The sequence below is a fragment of the Heloderma suspectum genome, chromosome 3 (genome assembly GCF_057233095.1).
Source record: "Heloderma suspectum isolate Gila_16-S chromosome 3, 16-S_ref, whole genome shotgun sequence".
NCBI classification, from domain to species: domain Eukaryota; kingdom Metazoa; phylum Chordata; class Lepidosauria; order Squamata; family Helodermatidae; genus Heloderma; species Heloderma suspectum.
Window position 1 is genome coordinate 258968517 of NC_139460.1, and position 15389 is coordinate 258983905.

The window sequence follows — 15389 nt, forward strand, 5'->3', positions numbered from 1 at the left end:
TGTGTTGATTCATGTTCAATGCAATGTTTCATTATATCCAAACAGAAACTATAGCCCTATTTTACTATGGAAGGTAGAGGATATTGCCCAGCATTGCTGACCAACACTCCTCAAGGTTTACCCGATCATTGCATTTCTAGTTAAGATTATTCCAAAGGGAGCACGTAGATAGAGCATAGTGTGATCTATTTTTAAATGCCATCAGATTTCTGTTTGAGTAACATTTCCCTGTTCCCAGATGAGGTGTTACCTGAAGCAGTGCCCATGGAGGCAAAGCAGAACAAGGCGTTTGCACTAAGTGATCACATTTATTTGAATATTTTTTTTGTGTGTGTTCTAAAATTGGTTACAGAATAAATACCTGCGCCTTATAACAGGAAGTCCACTTTTTTAATACAAAGTGCTTGTTAGAGGAAGTTGCATCAACAAAACACAGGAAGGAATGTGTGCACCTTGACACACACTTCCCTCCTGGAAACTAAAACAGATTTTTTTTATTTCTTATTTTTTTAAAGTTTCTTTTCCCTTTTTTGTGCATTTCATTTCCTGTCATTGTGTATTTACAAATCTCTGAAAGAAGAAAACAAATGCCAATATGCACGGTACGTGGCCTTTTAACACACAAAAAAATCAGCCTTAAAAAAAAAATCTACACGTGTCATTTCTTAATGAATCAATGATAGAAATTTTCTCCTGTTAAAAATGGGAAGGAAAAAGAATTTTAAAAGGAAAACCAAAGAGCCCGGAGACTTTGAAATAGAAAAGGATCATTTGTCCCCTTAAAAGTTTTCCAAACTGGAAAAGTCGCAATGTCACATGATCCAGAAGTAGATGCTTGATTGAAATCCTTGTTAATTTCTTCCACACTCCCCCTCCCCCCAATCTGATACAAGGGAGGACTTAAAAAATTAAATTAAAAATAGAGATGACAGCAGTGCCCCTCTCAAACTCTGGCATGTGGTAGGGATAAATGGAAATGGATCTGATTGAAAACAACAACAGAAACTAGATTTTTAAAAAATCTTCAAAAATCAACAGGATTCTATCCGAACCAGATGGTTAACTGGTGACATAGTGTTTGGTGGAAGGCTGACCATAAACTCTATAGAAATCCTGGCGTCCATGTTGCTGAGATGCATCAATCCATTCTCTCACTGCCAATCCCGGAAGCGACTGAGGTACAGATGGAGCAGGTGGGAGTGGGTGGGAATATTCCTGCGATGACACTGTCCATGGAAAGTGGCCTGACCGTGGGTATGGTTGATGCCCACTGTGATTGGATACTGAAGAACAGTAACAATTGTCCACCGAGCAGACGAGAATTTTGCGCCCACCATACTGAGACAGCACAGACTGCTGAGATGATGTGCTGTTGGGGTAGTGAGACGGGTTGAACATGGAGCTGGAGTGAACTGGCTGAGGGCCACTGGGGAGTCCTACTATGTGCTGGGTGGAGCTACAAGGCACCATGGGTTGTGCAGACTGGCCTTCGCCGGCCGAGGCTCCCTGGCTCACATACTGGCTGGCAACAGGTCCCGAGGATGGCTCCAAGAAGCTGGCTTCCGGGAAAGCGGTGGAGTGCTTGCGTTTCTCAGCTCCTGAGTTACTGACGCTGCAAGGGTACATAGGGATGCTCTGCAGGAATGGCACTGGGGTGCTGAAGGGACCTGAAGGGAAACAGAGAAGACAGGTACAGTTATCCTGATCAAAATCTCAGCCCCTGCCTTTTCAGTTAAGTGATCAACTTAAAGAGGTCCCCTCCTCCAAAGATCCATTTGCTTGCTTTCAATGAAACAATGAAAGTCCTGGCAGGTAATGCTGCAGAAAGAAGTGACCTTACAACTAGCTACTAAAAATGAAAACAGAAGCCGGAAAAACAGCCCCTGCTTATCTAAGCCCAGCCTTCCCGACCTGGTGCCCCCCCAGATGTGTTGCACTACAATGCCTATCATCCTCACCAAGAACAGCCATTGCCATACTGGCTGAGGATAATGGATGCTGCAGTCCAACACATCTGGAGGGCACCAGGCTGGGGGAAGCTGATCTAGCCATTTACCTGCTCCTCCATGGTGTAAATAAACCCAACACTGCAGCAAATTAAGAGGGTTTTATCTCAGGACCATTAACCAAGTTCCAGTCAAGGGGGTATGATTCATGGGAGGGCTGTGGAACCTGCAAATCTGTAGCCACATAATGTTTTCCAGAACTTGGCACAGAATACCTGCAGCATGCCAAGCGCTTGGTAAGCACTGCACATAAAGGCAATGCCCCAGGTCCTTCCTGTTTTAGATCTCAGAGCTGCCTGCCAGCCTCCAGTTCTTACAATAAACAAACGAACAGAAAACACACATTTTACAAAATGGTGTTATATAGACATAACTTGGATTTCTGGGGGCCAGACCACTAGCCCAAAGGTTGAAGCTACAGCCCGAACCCCTGAACAGCCAGTCTTTCCAGCTGCTTGTTCTCAGCATTTCAGTACAGTGATACCACAGAAAGTGTAAGATGCTTAGATATATATTTTCAGTATGTGTTTTTAATAGATGTTATAGTTTTATATTGTATTTTTAACATTTTATCTGTTTTGTGAGCTGCCCAGAGAACTTGTGTTACGGTGGAACTATATAAATACAATTAAAACAAACAAAGGTAAACTTAAAACTTTTAGATGCAGTGGGTGCCTTGCACCAGCCAAACATTATTTCACTTTGCTTGCCAGGCAGGCCTAGCAATTTGGCAGAGTCCAGGCACAAAGGATATTCCACCAACACAGACGGCTCTCAAACAACACACAATGTGTGCAGTCTATCAGGACATAAGGACGTAAGAAGAGGGCTATCTAGTCCAGCATTCTGTTCACACAGTGGTCAGCCAGCTGCCTGTGGGAAGCCCATAAGCAGGACATGTGTGCAATAGCACCGCCCTGCCCGTGTTCCCCAGCAACTGGTGTACATAGGCATACTGCCTCTCATACTGGAGGTAGCGTATAGCCATCATGACTAGTGGCCATTAAAGAGAGGACATGTACGAGGCGAAAATACAAAGAGATCCAAAGTCACCAGGTCTTTCAGACTGGGGCTGGAAGAGAAAAGGTGAAGGTCAGCTGCATCAAAGTGGACTACTCTTGGCCAAGCTCTGGAAATGTGCTAGGAATGGATACACTGTAATTGTGAGACAGCAAGCAGAGGCCTATTCAAGTGCTACAGCACCACCCACATTGCATCGCTCTTCACTTCCAGTGAGTAAACAGTTTTCAATGCAAGTTAATAATAATAATAATTTAATAATTTAAATTGCGTAAAAGTAGTGACATTATTTATCTTACAGAGAGAACATGCCACATATAGAACAAATATCTAGGTTTCCAGTTGAAGTTTATCCATAAATTAGGTACAGGACCATGACTATTATTATTTAGGCTCCATAAATAAATTTGTCCCATGCAGCAATGGGGGGCAGAAAATCAATTTCCAGATATTTTGGACTTCAACTCCCAGCATTCCTAACCACTGGCCATGCTGGCAGTGGCTTCCGGCAATTGAAGTCAAAAAAATCTGGAGAGCTGCCTTCTTCCCACTACAGCACCAATCTGCATACATAACAGGAAGGTTGCATGTTTATTTTTGGATTAGTATTTGGTGTTAATATTAGATCAGTGATGGATATAAAACTTGGGTCATGGATTTCTTATTGTTGATTGTTAAATTTGCTTAGGGGTGTGTGCGCGTGCGTGTGTGTGCGCGCGCGGTCTGTCTATATGTCTGTATGTAAATGGTTTTTATATTATATAGAATATTATATTTTTAAAAGTTTTTTGATCTTTGCAAACTGCCTAGAGAGCTTTGACCATTGGGCAGGATAGAAATGCAATAAATGAAATGAAAAAAAATTATCAGGGACAGTATCTGGCATTAAAAACAATTTTTTAGTGAACCACTTGCATGTATATTAAAAAGATGTTGCATTGTGACTGTGCACACTCCTTATTTTGTGTGGGCTTTTTTTTTATCTATGTGCATTCATTTTAAATTTGTCATCCAACTGTATTGGGACCTTGCAATCACCACTGGGAACATTCTCTCAATGTAGAGAATATTTCTTTATAAGCAAAAAGTATAACATCCTTTATTTCAAAACAGGACTCTATGGGGTGGGGTCGGGAGTTCCATATCATGAAAGGTTTAGGTATTATCAGTGTATGTCCAAGGCATATTTGATGCTTTTAACCCGAAGTTAATGATTTGGTCAAAAATCCTGTAGACAGGAAATCTGCATTCTGCAATCAGAATGTATTAGGTCAGTTAAGTAAATAATAGAATCAGGGAGTTGGAATGGATAAGACTTGATACCTCCTCCCAATTCCCTGCAATATCTAGGCCCAAAATAATTTGACAGATTTTCATCCAGCCTCTTCTTCAAAGTCCCCAGGGAAGGAGGTTCTAGCACTACAATAGGCAGCTTGTTTTAAAGCCAAACCACTTTTACAACGAAGAGGGTTTGTTCCTCCAATATTCAGCCTAGATTTGCAACTTGAATCCACTGCTGCTTTTCCTAGACATAGTGGAAGCTGGTAAACAGTTATTCATCCTCTTCTTTACATCAGCCAGTATTTTAGGTATCTGAAATATCTTATCATATCCAGAGCCTTCTTTGTGCCAAGCCCAGCTCTTTCATCTTTCCTTTATTTGAAGGTCATGTGCTTTTACCCATTATCACCCTTTTTGAAATCTCTTTCAAAACTGGAGATAGTACTCCAGCTGAAGCCAAAGTACAGCTAATCTGTAGAGCAGCTTTCCCTAACCTGGCATCTTCCAGATATTTTGGACTACAACTCCCAGAATCTGCTGGTTGTGGCTGATAGGAGTTGTAGTCCTAAATGCCTGGAGGGCAATACTTTGGGGAAGGCTGTTGTAGGGCAATGCTTTTGCCTCCCATGTGTTGCCTATGTTGTTTTGGCTACTACAATCCAAAAGAGAAACTGCCTTTTCTTTTTTGGCAGAAGTGCTATTGTTGCTGACTCGTATTCATTCTGTAAACATCATGCACATGTATGGTTCATTGCAGTGCCATGGAATTTTTCTCAACAGGCACTAGGATTGTATTGGGCCTCATACAGAGAAACAGAGGAGCAATGGAGATGTTTGGGAACCAAAAGAGCAAGACGAAGGCTGAAATCTTATGCAAAGTCACATGTGAGCCAGCCCCTGAAAAACTCAGCGGGGCCTGCTTCTGAGCAAATATACTTAAGATCAGGCTGTAATCCTACACACAGATACTTGGAAGCAAGTCCCACCCAAAGACTGATTGGGAATTACTTCCAAGTAAATATGCACAGGGTTAGGCTGCAAGAGGAAGAGAGAAATTACAGGAGAGTGTGGCTATTGGAGGTGGGGGAAGGAAAAATAGCCTGAAATGTCAGACTAGGGGCCGGTAAACCTTGACATTATGAACTTCCCTAAGTCATGAAAAAACACTCTCCAAGCCTGTCCAAGTCTAACACCCATCTGTTCCTGGTTCCAACTCTAGACAACAGGAAGTAGCCCCAACTCTGCCCTTCTATTCAGTCCATAGGTTGCCCCAGGATTACTCTGCAGTCATCTGCACTACAGGGATTTGGAAGAGCCTCCTGTTTTAAAGTGACGCCTCGAGAGGAGGGGGGAACCTCTGGCCTTGCACATGCTGCAGGAATCTCAACTCCCATCAGTCCCAGCCAGCATGGCAAATGGACAGGAGGGATGGGAATTGGGAGGGCCACAGATTTCCCACACCTGGTCTACAAGACTCAGCTTGGAGAAGGTCAACACGTTCTACTGCCCAAATGGTTTTTCCAGCACTGTTACCTCCTACTTTGCTAAAAATACATTGCAGGCAGCCCTGGGGTTTGAAGGTCTGCCTTTTATCTCAGTGGAGCTGGCGATGGCCATGGACCAATCAAATTCAGGTACTAATCCCAGCCAACACACAGTAGAGACAAGTTTTGCTATGTAGAACATCATTTTGTGTGACTTCTGTTCCCCTGCTACCGCCTCCTGTGCCCTTTGTACCTAGATATCTGGTTAAAAGCACTACACCGACCTGCAACATCAAAGCTAAATAGGCAGAAATTATACAAAGATTGGTTAGAGCTCTCCCTCTCTGGCTGCAGCTTACACTAACGGGGACTCATTGGTGTGTACACAGGAGAAGGAAGGGCCAACGGAGCATCACTCACCTTCCAGCAGCTTCCGCAACTGTTTTTCCTTCTTGGCAATCTCATTCAGGAAGAGCTTGGAATTGAGGTGGCCGATCTTGGGCGGGGGAAGGCTGCCTCCTGTGCAGTTCTGAGTCCTTAAAAGGAGCATTACAATGCATTAAAGACTGAAGTCCTGAGCTTCCCTTCTATCTCCTGATGGGTGACTTCTAGGAAAAGACCTGCAATTCCCTCTGGTTTCCGATTTAAGCCACTTGCCTCTTTCCTAGAGCTCGGTCACTCTGCTAATTTGGGAGGGGCCTCAAGTACTGGATGGTTTCTCCCTCAGGGGGTTCTGCCGAACCTTGCTTTCTACACCTATGGTGAGTCTTCTTTCCTCCCAAGCCCTGTGAGGAGACAATTCTGCAGCTACAGGATCTCCCAACTTATTGTCTCCCTAACTTAATTTAGGGGAAGCCCATATTCTCAACTTTGACTCCATCCACCACTATCGTGTTTTCTTACATTTTTTTGGTCAATAATAATAATGAAGTTTGTCCAGTTTATTTATTTATAGTTAGTTTTCACTAACACGGAGCAGGAATTTATTTTAAGCTGTGTGGATTTACTCAGCATTGTTTGCTTTCCCTTACTTGACCGAAGCCAAATAACACAGGACCATACTAGAGACTGAAGCCAGATTCCAGTAGAGTTCAGAGTCATTGACCGGGTTTGGATGACATGCTGCGACTCACCGTGGGTTATTTAACCCATGCCAAACTATGGTGCCTGCTGGAGCCAAATTGCATATGCAACCTCCATTCGGGAGTTGACGTGTCATGCAAACCCAGTGAGCATGGGTTAAACAACCCTTGCATGACCTTAAAACAGCGAGGGTTGTTTAACCCTACTAGAATCTTGCTTTAACTGTCACATAACCCATGCCTGCCAGGTTCGCACAATATGAGAACCCCAATCGAGGGTTACATATTCAAAATGCCAGCCGCACGTGCTGCAGCCTCACCATGGGCTGAATAACCCACAATGGGCTGTCATGTTGTGTGAACAGCCCTGCTCTTTTGAGGTCAGATTTGGTCAATGCATCTCTTTTGAAAGGTTGCCCAGTCTTCACTTGATCCTTGAAAGGTTGAACACCCGGTCTTATGGGTTTATAATTGCCCACTGAAGTGAGGTGATGGTTCTGGACCGGATTTTGTACAGCTTTAACTTCCCATCATGGGTTCCCATCTAGTCTCCCTACTATTCATGAAAACACTCCCTACTATTCATGAATATTTTCCCCCGGTGAAAGTCCCTTTCCAATTTCTTCTCATCCTTCCTTCTGGAAAGCTAAACAGATTGTGTATCTTAATTCTTTCAGTGAAAGCAAGGCTTTTCCCCATTCAGCCAGTTCTCCAAATTTTTTCTTAAAACACAGGTACTAGAATAAGGCAGTAGGCAAAACCACTCCCATCTAATCCCCGTGTCTGGCCAGGATGGAACCTTGTACCCTTTTGTGAGCATGCTACATGATACAGAGTTCCATCAAAATGCAATAATAAGCCATGGGTGGAACATTTGCTTAGGAAGTCTACAAAATGTACACCCTTTGATAACTTGAGCTCCACCCCCAGGAGATCATCTGGATTTGCTGCATTAGACACACACTCTTTCAGTCAAGCCTGAACTGCCAGGAAATGTATTTCTTACCTATCCATCAAGATTTTCACCGACTTGGTATTCTAGGAAGCAATAGAGAAAATGGAATCAGAAGCTGTCAGTCATGGATGAGCTCTTGTGCCACAGCAGCTTCAGCTTGTCCAGTTCTGTAGACTTCTCTGCTGTTCCCATTGGTTCCATAAGAAAGATGTTTCTCCCGCCCACCTTCACAATATCCACACACTGTGCTTTACAGATATATCCAGGAGGGGCCATAGCTCAGAGCAGGGCACATGTTTTGCTGGCAAAGAAATCCCAGGTTCAGTCCCTGCATTTCCAAGCAGGTTACAAGGTTAAGAATGAATTCTGCCCAAGACCCTGGAGTACTGTGCCAAGCTACATGGGACATTGGCCTGATGATATCAGGGAGCTCCTTATACTGATTTAGGGAGATAATACTGGACTGCTTCATGGGGTTGTTGTAAGAATTAATGAGAATATATGTAAAGCATTTTGAAATGCTATGTAATTGCTAACTTATTATATTCGAGGTCAGTTACATCATGGTTCCACTGACATCCTTCCATCTCTCTGTTGGACTGAAGCTTCTGCTGGCATCTGCTCAAACATAGTCTTTAGTAAGTGTACAACATCTTAACAAGTGAAAAATAAATACTGCTACTTTACAGAATTCTTTTAAGTTTTAGATAGTTAAGTTTAATTTTTCTAAGTTTTTGATAGCTTTGCTCCAGTCTCCTAGACCACAAAGGTGGATCTAGAAGAGCTATCTTCATCAGCCTTGTGGGTATTCTTTATGCTCTCTCTCTGAAGCAGCCAGGCAGAAATGACTTAACAAACCTTTAATTCAGATGGGAATTTCAGCCCAGTCCTTGGTCCAACACTTTCTTTGCTGCACCATATTGATTCTAGACTTTAACCTGCCACTTTGGTTCTAGTCCATAACAAGACAGCCCATGAGCTCTGAAATATATTACAAGGGCTGCTGTTCTCATTTTCATATAGCTCCCTAGCACCCCTGTCATGTTCCCTTTCTGCACTTTGTCAGCCTCATCATCACCATCACCACCACCACATCATCGTAAAACATCCTGCCCTCCAACCAAATGCAATTCCGGATAGCTACCTTGTATCTCAACAACAACAAAATGTTTGGTTTGCAAAGACTTTACCACAACCCCAGTGGTCTGGCTTTGGAGACTTGGACAATGTGGCCAATAGTGGTGGATCAGCCCAGGTAAAGGGATATACTCTAGTATGGTGTAAATACCATGCCAATCAGCTGCTGAGATTTACTTGGAAAGCCTCTTTTTGACAGACAATACTGTTTAAGAGGTGAAGGGTATATCATCCTTCTAAAATTAGGAGTGGGCCATCTGGTCTGTCTGTCTGTCTGTCTATCTATCTCATTTCATTTCTATACTGCCCAATTGCCGAAGCTCTTTCTATGTAAGGGGGAGATTAGCCCCAGATAGGGTTGCTGAGCAGAACCTTACTCTGAGTACAAGGTCTGAGGTGACCCTTTTATTAATTAGTCTGGCATGGGAAGATTCAGTCTAGGAACCCAGAAGGGGACACCTGTTGGGGTCACCTCCCTTCCCAGCTGCAAGGGAAATTGTCCACCAAGGCAAGCTATTAAAAACAGCACCTGAATTACAAATCCCATCACCCTGAACTCAAAAGGGGTGTTTCCCTGGGGAAACTTACTCCCAGAGCTGCAACAATTCATATATAATTTTGCTTGGATGGTTCTCATGGCAGGTAGCAACCTTCCCTGCCTCTGCCTTAAAGAAGTGTTGGCAGAGGGCCCCTAGCCTGATCTACCTCACGGGAATATTATCTAGAATGACAGTTCCAGGCATTGGCCAGAACAGATTAGCTTCAGCTAGGCTGCTGCATCATGTGTGTTCAGGGGATTTCACTGTTATCACATTTGTGATGATCAGCCCCACCCTGCACTTCCTCCAAAGAGCTTGGAGGAACACACACAGTTTTCACATTTCACCCAAATAACTGGTATGCACACCAGTTGCTGGGGAACATGGGCAGAAAGGTGCTGTTGCACTCGTGTCCTGCTTGCGGGTTTCCCAAGGGCAGCTGGCTGGCCACTGTGTGAACAGAATGCTGGACTAGATGGACCCCTGGTCTGATCCAGCAGGGCTCTTCTTATGTTTTTAACCATGTGAGGTGGGTTGAACTGAAACAGTGACTGGTCCAAAGTCACCCAGGGAGATTTAGGGATGAGAGTGGGGATTTGAACCTGGGGTCTCCCTGCTGTATAACCAACACTCTCCCCCCCGCCGCCCCACTTGTACCACCTCAACTGTCAACAACATACATAGAAATGGGAGCCCAATCCTTTCCTAATCTATTCCTTCACATATTTTGTCATTAGGAAGTGGCAAGAGCTCAGCTGTAGAGCACCTTCTTTGTATGCAGTAGGTCCCAGGTTCAATCCTCAGTATCTCTAGAGAAAACTGGAAAAATTCCTGCCTGAAACCCCGGAGAGCCGCTGCCGGTGTCGACAATACCGGCCTGGATGAACTAATGCTCTGACTCAGTATAAGACATCTTCCTGTGTTCCCAATTCAAATGTTCTGCCCTACTCCCAACTGACACAAAGCATACACAGTTTGTTCTTTCCACACACAAGAAGAAAATAAGAAGCAGCCCTGAAAAACATACATTGCTCCACACCTCTGGCCCCATATGGAGACCAAACTGGGTTGAGCTTTTCTCCCTTGGGATAATGCTTGGTCATCTGTATCACCCTGCCAAGTGGTAAGGGAAATTCAGCCATGTATTTGGACCTCAAACTTTGATGTACAGTGCGGTAGATGGTGAGGTAAAATGGCTGCCTGCATGGGCTCACTTTAGACACACAATGGACAACCTTAAGGGTGTCATCTGGGCAGGTAACTGAGTGGGTCTGCCAAGTCACTGCCAAACCCTTAATCAATCCATGTAGGGTAGGTTGAAGAAGGCAATCCTGGTTGGGCCAGCTTTTTAACACCAGAGGCCCTGCCACCTCTCTCAGTCTTTCCACAATCCTTCCTTACATTTCTGTGGTGACTATGTGGTATTTAAAAATGTAGAAATGGTGCCTACGCTTCTGTATTGAAGAGCGAAAATAGGTAAACCCAGAGTATCCTTTGACTTTTCCAGGCGGATGGGTCTTCTCTCTCAGCGACACTTTCTCCTGTTGCCAGAGGGGCTTTAAAATGGTTAAAGGGGAGAAACCACAGCCAAAGGAACAGACAGCCTAGGACAGCCACAGCCAGCATGCTTAAAATATTCCAGGGAGATAACTCTGATGGTCAAGTAAATCTGCATGGGGATGCCACAGAGTACCTTGGGAAGCACTAACGGAGGGGACAGCAGAGGTCCATACAAGCTTGAAAAGAGGAAACAAAAAGGGGTGAAAGGGGGAGAAGCAGCAGCTGCTAGTTCTAGGATGCAAGCCTGAGGCAGCGGGTGAAGGCATAGCTGTGAGGCGCTCGGGCAGATGGGAGCTTGAAGCAGGTTGCCACCATAGGCTCAAAATCCTTCCTTTCTCCTACTGCCAAGTGTCTCACCGATCCCTCCCCTTCCCCAAACAACCCCCACTTCACCTTCATGAAGTTGATGTCCTCGGTCTTGTCATACATGACCTGAACGGAGCTGAGCAGCTTCTTGGCCTCCTGCATGCGCTCACTGAGGTGCAGCACCTGGGCAGCGTTCTCATTGCAGAACTTTGCCTGGGCCTTGTCTAGGATCTCCATCGTCTTGCGCAGGTCCTCGTCAAGGATCTGGTGCATCTTCTCATACTGAAGGCGCACCTCGTCCTTCAGCTGGTTCACCTTCTCCTGGAGGTACAGAAGGGAGAAGAAAATGCCTGTGGTCAGCCACCCTTCGCACCTAGGTGTGGTATCCCTTCATGGCTGGGGGAGGGTGGGGAGGTCGCATTTTGAAATTCGATTACTGGTGTTTCTTATAAAATGGCAGTATCTAAGCACTTTTCACTCTCTTCACTGATTTGTGTTCCTTTGTTAAAGAAATGAGTTTCCTTGCTTTGTTTTATCAGATTATTAGAAAGTTGCAGGAATACAGAGTTGTTCAAGAAATGAATAGGACAGAATGGTCAGAGGCTGGCAAAGTAGTTCAGCAGCCAATGTTCTAATCCAGTTTCAGGGAAACTGGTAAGTCAGAGCAGAGGCAACGTCAGATACACAGGCTGTGAGCCACGAGTCTCGGGTTTTTTTTCCTAAGTCACGGAAGGAGAGGGTGAGACACCTTCATTAAGGCATCAGGACGCAGGATGCTAGGAACGAAATCTTTTGGAACCAGCCCCTGTATAACAAAGTAAGGTCCCAGTTGTATAGAAGCTAGGAGGGATAACTTACAAAACTCTCTGCCCAAGGCTTCACTCCAGGACTCCTTATGTTCTTAATTTATTGTTGTTGGCTTGCCTAGAAACTATAGCACAGGTGTGGGCACATGTGGCCCTGCAGATGTTTTGGACAACAGCTCCCATCAGCCCTAGCCAGTGAAGCCAATGGTGACAGATGATGGGAGGTGTAGGCCAAAACATCCGGAGGGCCACATGTTGTCCACTCCTACTGTAGCAGACAGTCCCCTTATAAGCCCATTCTAATGGATCTATTCTAGTTCCTCCATGCATGGGGAGTTAGATTATTGCTATGAAGGCTGCAGCTCCTTCCTTTCCAAGTTCCCCTATCAAGGCACTTTCTTGATAGGTGGACTTGGTGGGCGACTGCAGCCCCAGGACCCATCTTCGTTTTAGCATCTGGGGTTGGGGGTGGGGGGGAATCAGTTACTTCAACCAGCCGCTTGTCAGATTCCAGCTTGTACAGCTGCTCCTCAATGTCTTGCTCGCGCTCTTCCAGGCGGTCTTGCTGTTTCACCAGCATCTTCTGCAAGGGAAGAGATAAGCAGAGAAAAGGCTATGGAGACTCTTTAAAAAAAAACACTACTGGCATCAGACTAAACAGCTGCAACAGCTATAAGAAATGCTGAAAGAGCTCAGGGAACACATGTGCGTAGAGAACCACTTCCATTGCTACGTTTTTGTAGGAAAGTAGCCAGAAGATAGCTTGAAGCCTGTCTTCACTGTTTCATGGATGGTCAGGCACTAATCTGAAAAAGTGTTCAACTCCAGAACTGGTTTATCCTAGAAGCAGGGTAACTTAGAAGCGACTTGTTCTCTCCCCCTCCCCATGTTGTCTGCAATGTATGAAGTGGAATTCGCTTACCTCACCTGCAGTGTGAGCCTTGAACCCCAAATATCCTCAATGTCTTGACTCTCCCACTGTGACATTAGCATAAGAACAGGGAAATAACTCCTTTTTCCTCCATACTTGCGTGCTTCTAAGTAACACATGAACTGCCTTCTCAAGGTTCATCTTTGACCATCCTGCAGTATAAATTGGCAGCCGGCGGCCATTTTCTGGCTTCTTCCCTACCTGAGCTTTCAAAATGTAATTAGAGGGTGGCTCGCAAAATCATCAAGGCACCCCCTGCAAAGAGCCAAAGGAGACGCACACATACACACACTAAGGCCATTTGAAAAGGATGAGAACTCTGCACTCCTCTCTTGGACATCTCATGTCTATTCTTTTTTTCATACCATGCTGGTCAGAATGAAGGTGCATTTTATCCATTAGCCTGTTTCCTCCAAATGACTTTTGCATTCCTGATCCCTCAAATGGCTCAAGATAATTTTTTATATGACAAAGATGATGACCAACTACACAACAAAGAACTACTGCCTTTCTTATGGGCAGCAGCCCAGATGGAAATTGCAGCCAGCTGGAAAGGAACACACAAACCCACAATACAGAAATGGTGCCTCGGGGTTTGGTCAATCACGCTTATGGAAACGCTGACCCACGTCAAAAGAGCAACTAGGAATGTTAACTATAAACTAGACTTCTATACAACTTGGCATCAATTTATAACTTATATGATTAGGCACAAGGAAACATTAAAACCACCACAGACTCATGGTCAATTATGGAAATATTTGTTAGAATAACAGGATATGAAGGGAGTAGGACAGATGAATAGAGTATAGGTGAGGCAATCGCTGTACTGTAATATAGGAGACTGATGACAGATGGTAGTCAATGTATCCCCAAGTTGTCTTATCATTTATTAATGTTTTATTTGTTACGAAATCAATAAAACTAATTATTTAAAAAAGATCACTTTTGATTAGTTCATGTTATTAACAACCCTTGCCCCCAGTCTCATGAACAGCTTAGTTTATTATTTATATATAATGTTTATTTGTTTATTTGAGAGAGGGAAAGGTTTTCCACCACCCACCGTACTTGAAGCATGCTTGAAGTGCAGACTGGCAATTATATCCCATGTTAGAGATCATGCAAATGTTGTGGGCTTATTAGCCCACAGTTTAAAATTTATGAATATCTCATTGTGAGAAAGCTACCTTAAACATCCCTGAGAGGTATCTGAAAAGGAGACAGACATCCATGCTTTCCTTATTTAACAGTAATACTATTTTTGTAACCATGGGGCTAAGTTATTAACATGTACAAGAGCTCAACTTACATTAACCAAGATAACTTTGCTTGGCTCATTCCTGTTTAAGTGTTATGCACATTTCCCTCCATTTCTATTTTATCTCTTATTTTTGCTATTGTTATTAACGCCCCCCCCCCCCACGACTTCTTGTATCTGAGAACTTATAGCTGGTTAATTTTTTGAAAAGGTATTACTTCCGAAACGCTTAAGAAGCTAGGCACTGTATAAAGCAGGGGCATTTACCTTGGTTTTCTTAGCTGTCAATAGTACTATTTAGGAAACCCCAACAAAGAAAGAATTTATAGTATTTTCAGTCAAACTGGCAACCCCCCCCCCTCCACATACTATAAAGCAACAAGGAAGATTAAAAAGTGGAAAGAAAGAATATCAGTCCTACTATTGGTAGTGTAACAACCAAAGAGGTTGATAGCATTGACATAGTTATATTCCACAGTGCAAGCTTGCATAACGTGTGACTTGCCACATATGTGGCCTGCTAGGTGCTTGATAACTCTCACTCCTTATTTTTGTAGTCCCAGACAACCAGTGACAACAGGAAATGTACTGAGCCAAACGCAAGTCACCATAGATGGTTAGTAGGGTCACAAGTTGTGCAAACATGCTCTAGTGTAGCATCATCAGAAGGTATCAACTTCCATACTGTGCCTGATTTTTAGATGTTAACTATCACCACCACTTGGCTTTTCTAGGTCCCCAGTCAACTCCAAACACCAAATCTGGAAAAATGACACCAAGACAGTGGCACAAAACGGCATTTTGATAATTGCACAATTAATGCACAGATAGAAGAGAATCCAAATAATGCAGCTTCTAATCCAAAAGCCCTTCCAGCAGTTTCTTGGGGAGTGGGGAAGAAATGACAATATTTATAAAGAATCCTCACTGATTTGGAAGAAAGTGGAGATATGAAAGTACATTAGGCAAACAGGTTTTTGAATGAGAAAGCTTCCCAGTTGACTTGATATGACAGGGAAGT

At 43.9% G+C, this 15389-nt stretch overlaps 1 protein-coding gene across 2 annotated transcripts in view; it reads right to left on the reverse strand.

The window, feature by feature from the left end:
- Positions 1-288: 288 nt before the first annotated feature.
- TRIM8 (tripartite motif containing 8) overlaps positions 289-15389 on the reverse strand; it is a 71960-nt gene continuing 56859 nt past the window's right edge. For both annotated transcript variants that reach the window (XM_084846453.1, XM_084846455.1), the window contains 5 exons: positions 12664-12759; positions 11458-11691; positions 7880-7911; positions 6212-6327; positions 289-1667 (listed from right to left, as the gene is read on the reverse strand). In XM_084846453.1, coding sequence (XP_084702579.1) covers positions 1060-1667; positions 6212-6327; positions 7880-7911; positions 11458-11691; positions 12664-12759 — 1086 coding nt within the window. In that variant the 3' untranslated portion in view covers positions 289-1059. The remainder of the gene's footprint in view (positions 1668-6211; positions 6328-7879; positions 7912-11457; positions 11692-12663; positions 12760-15389) is intronic.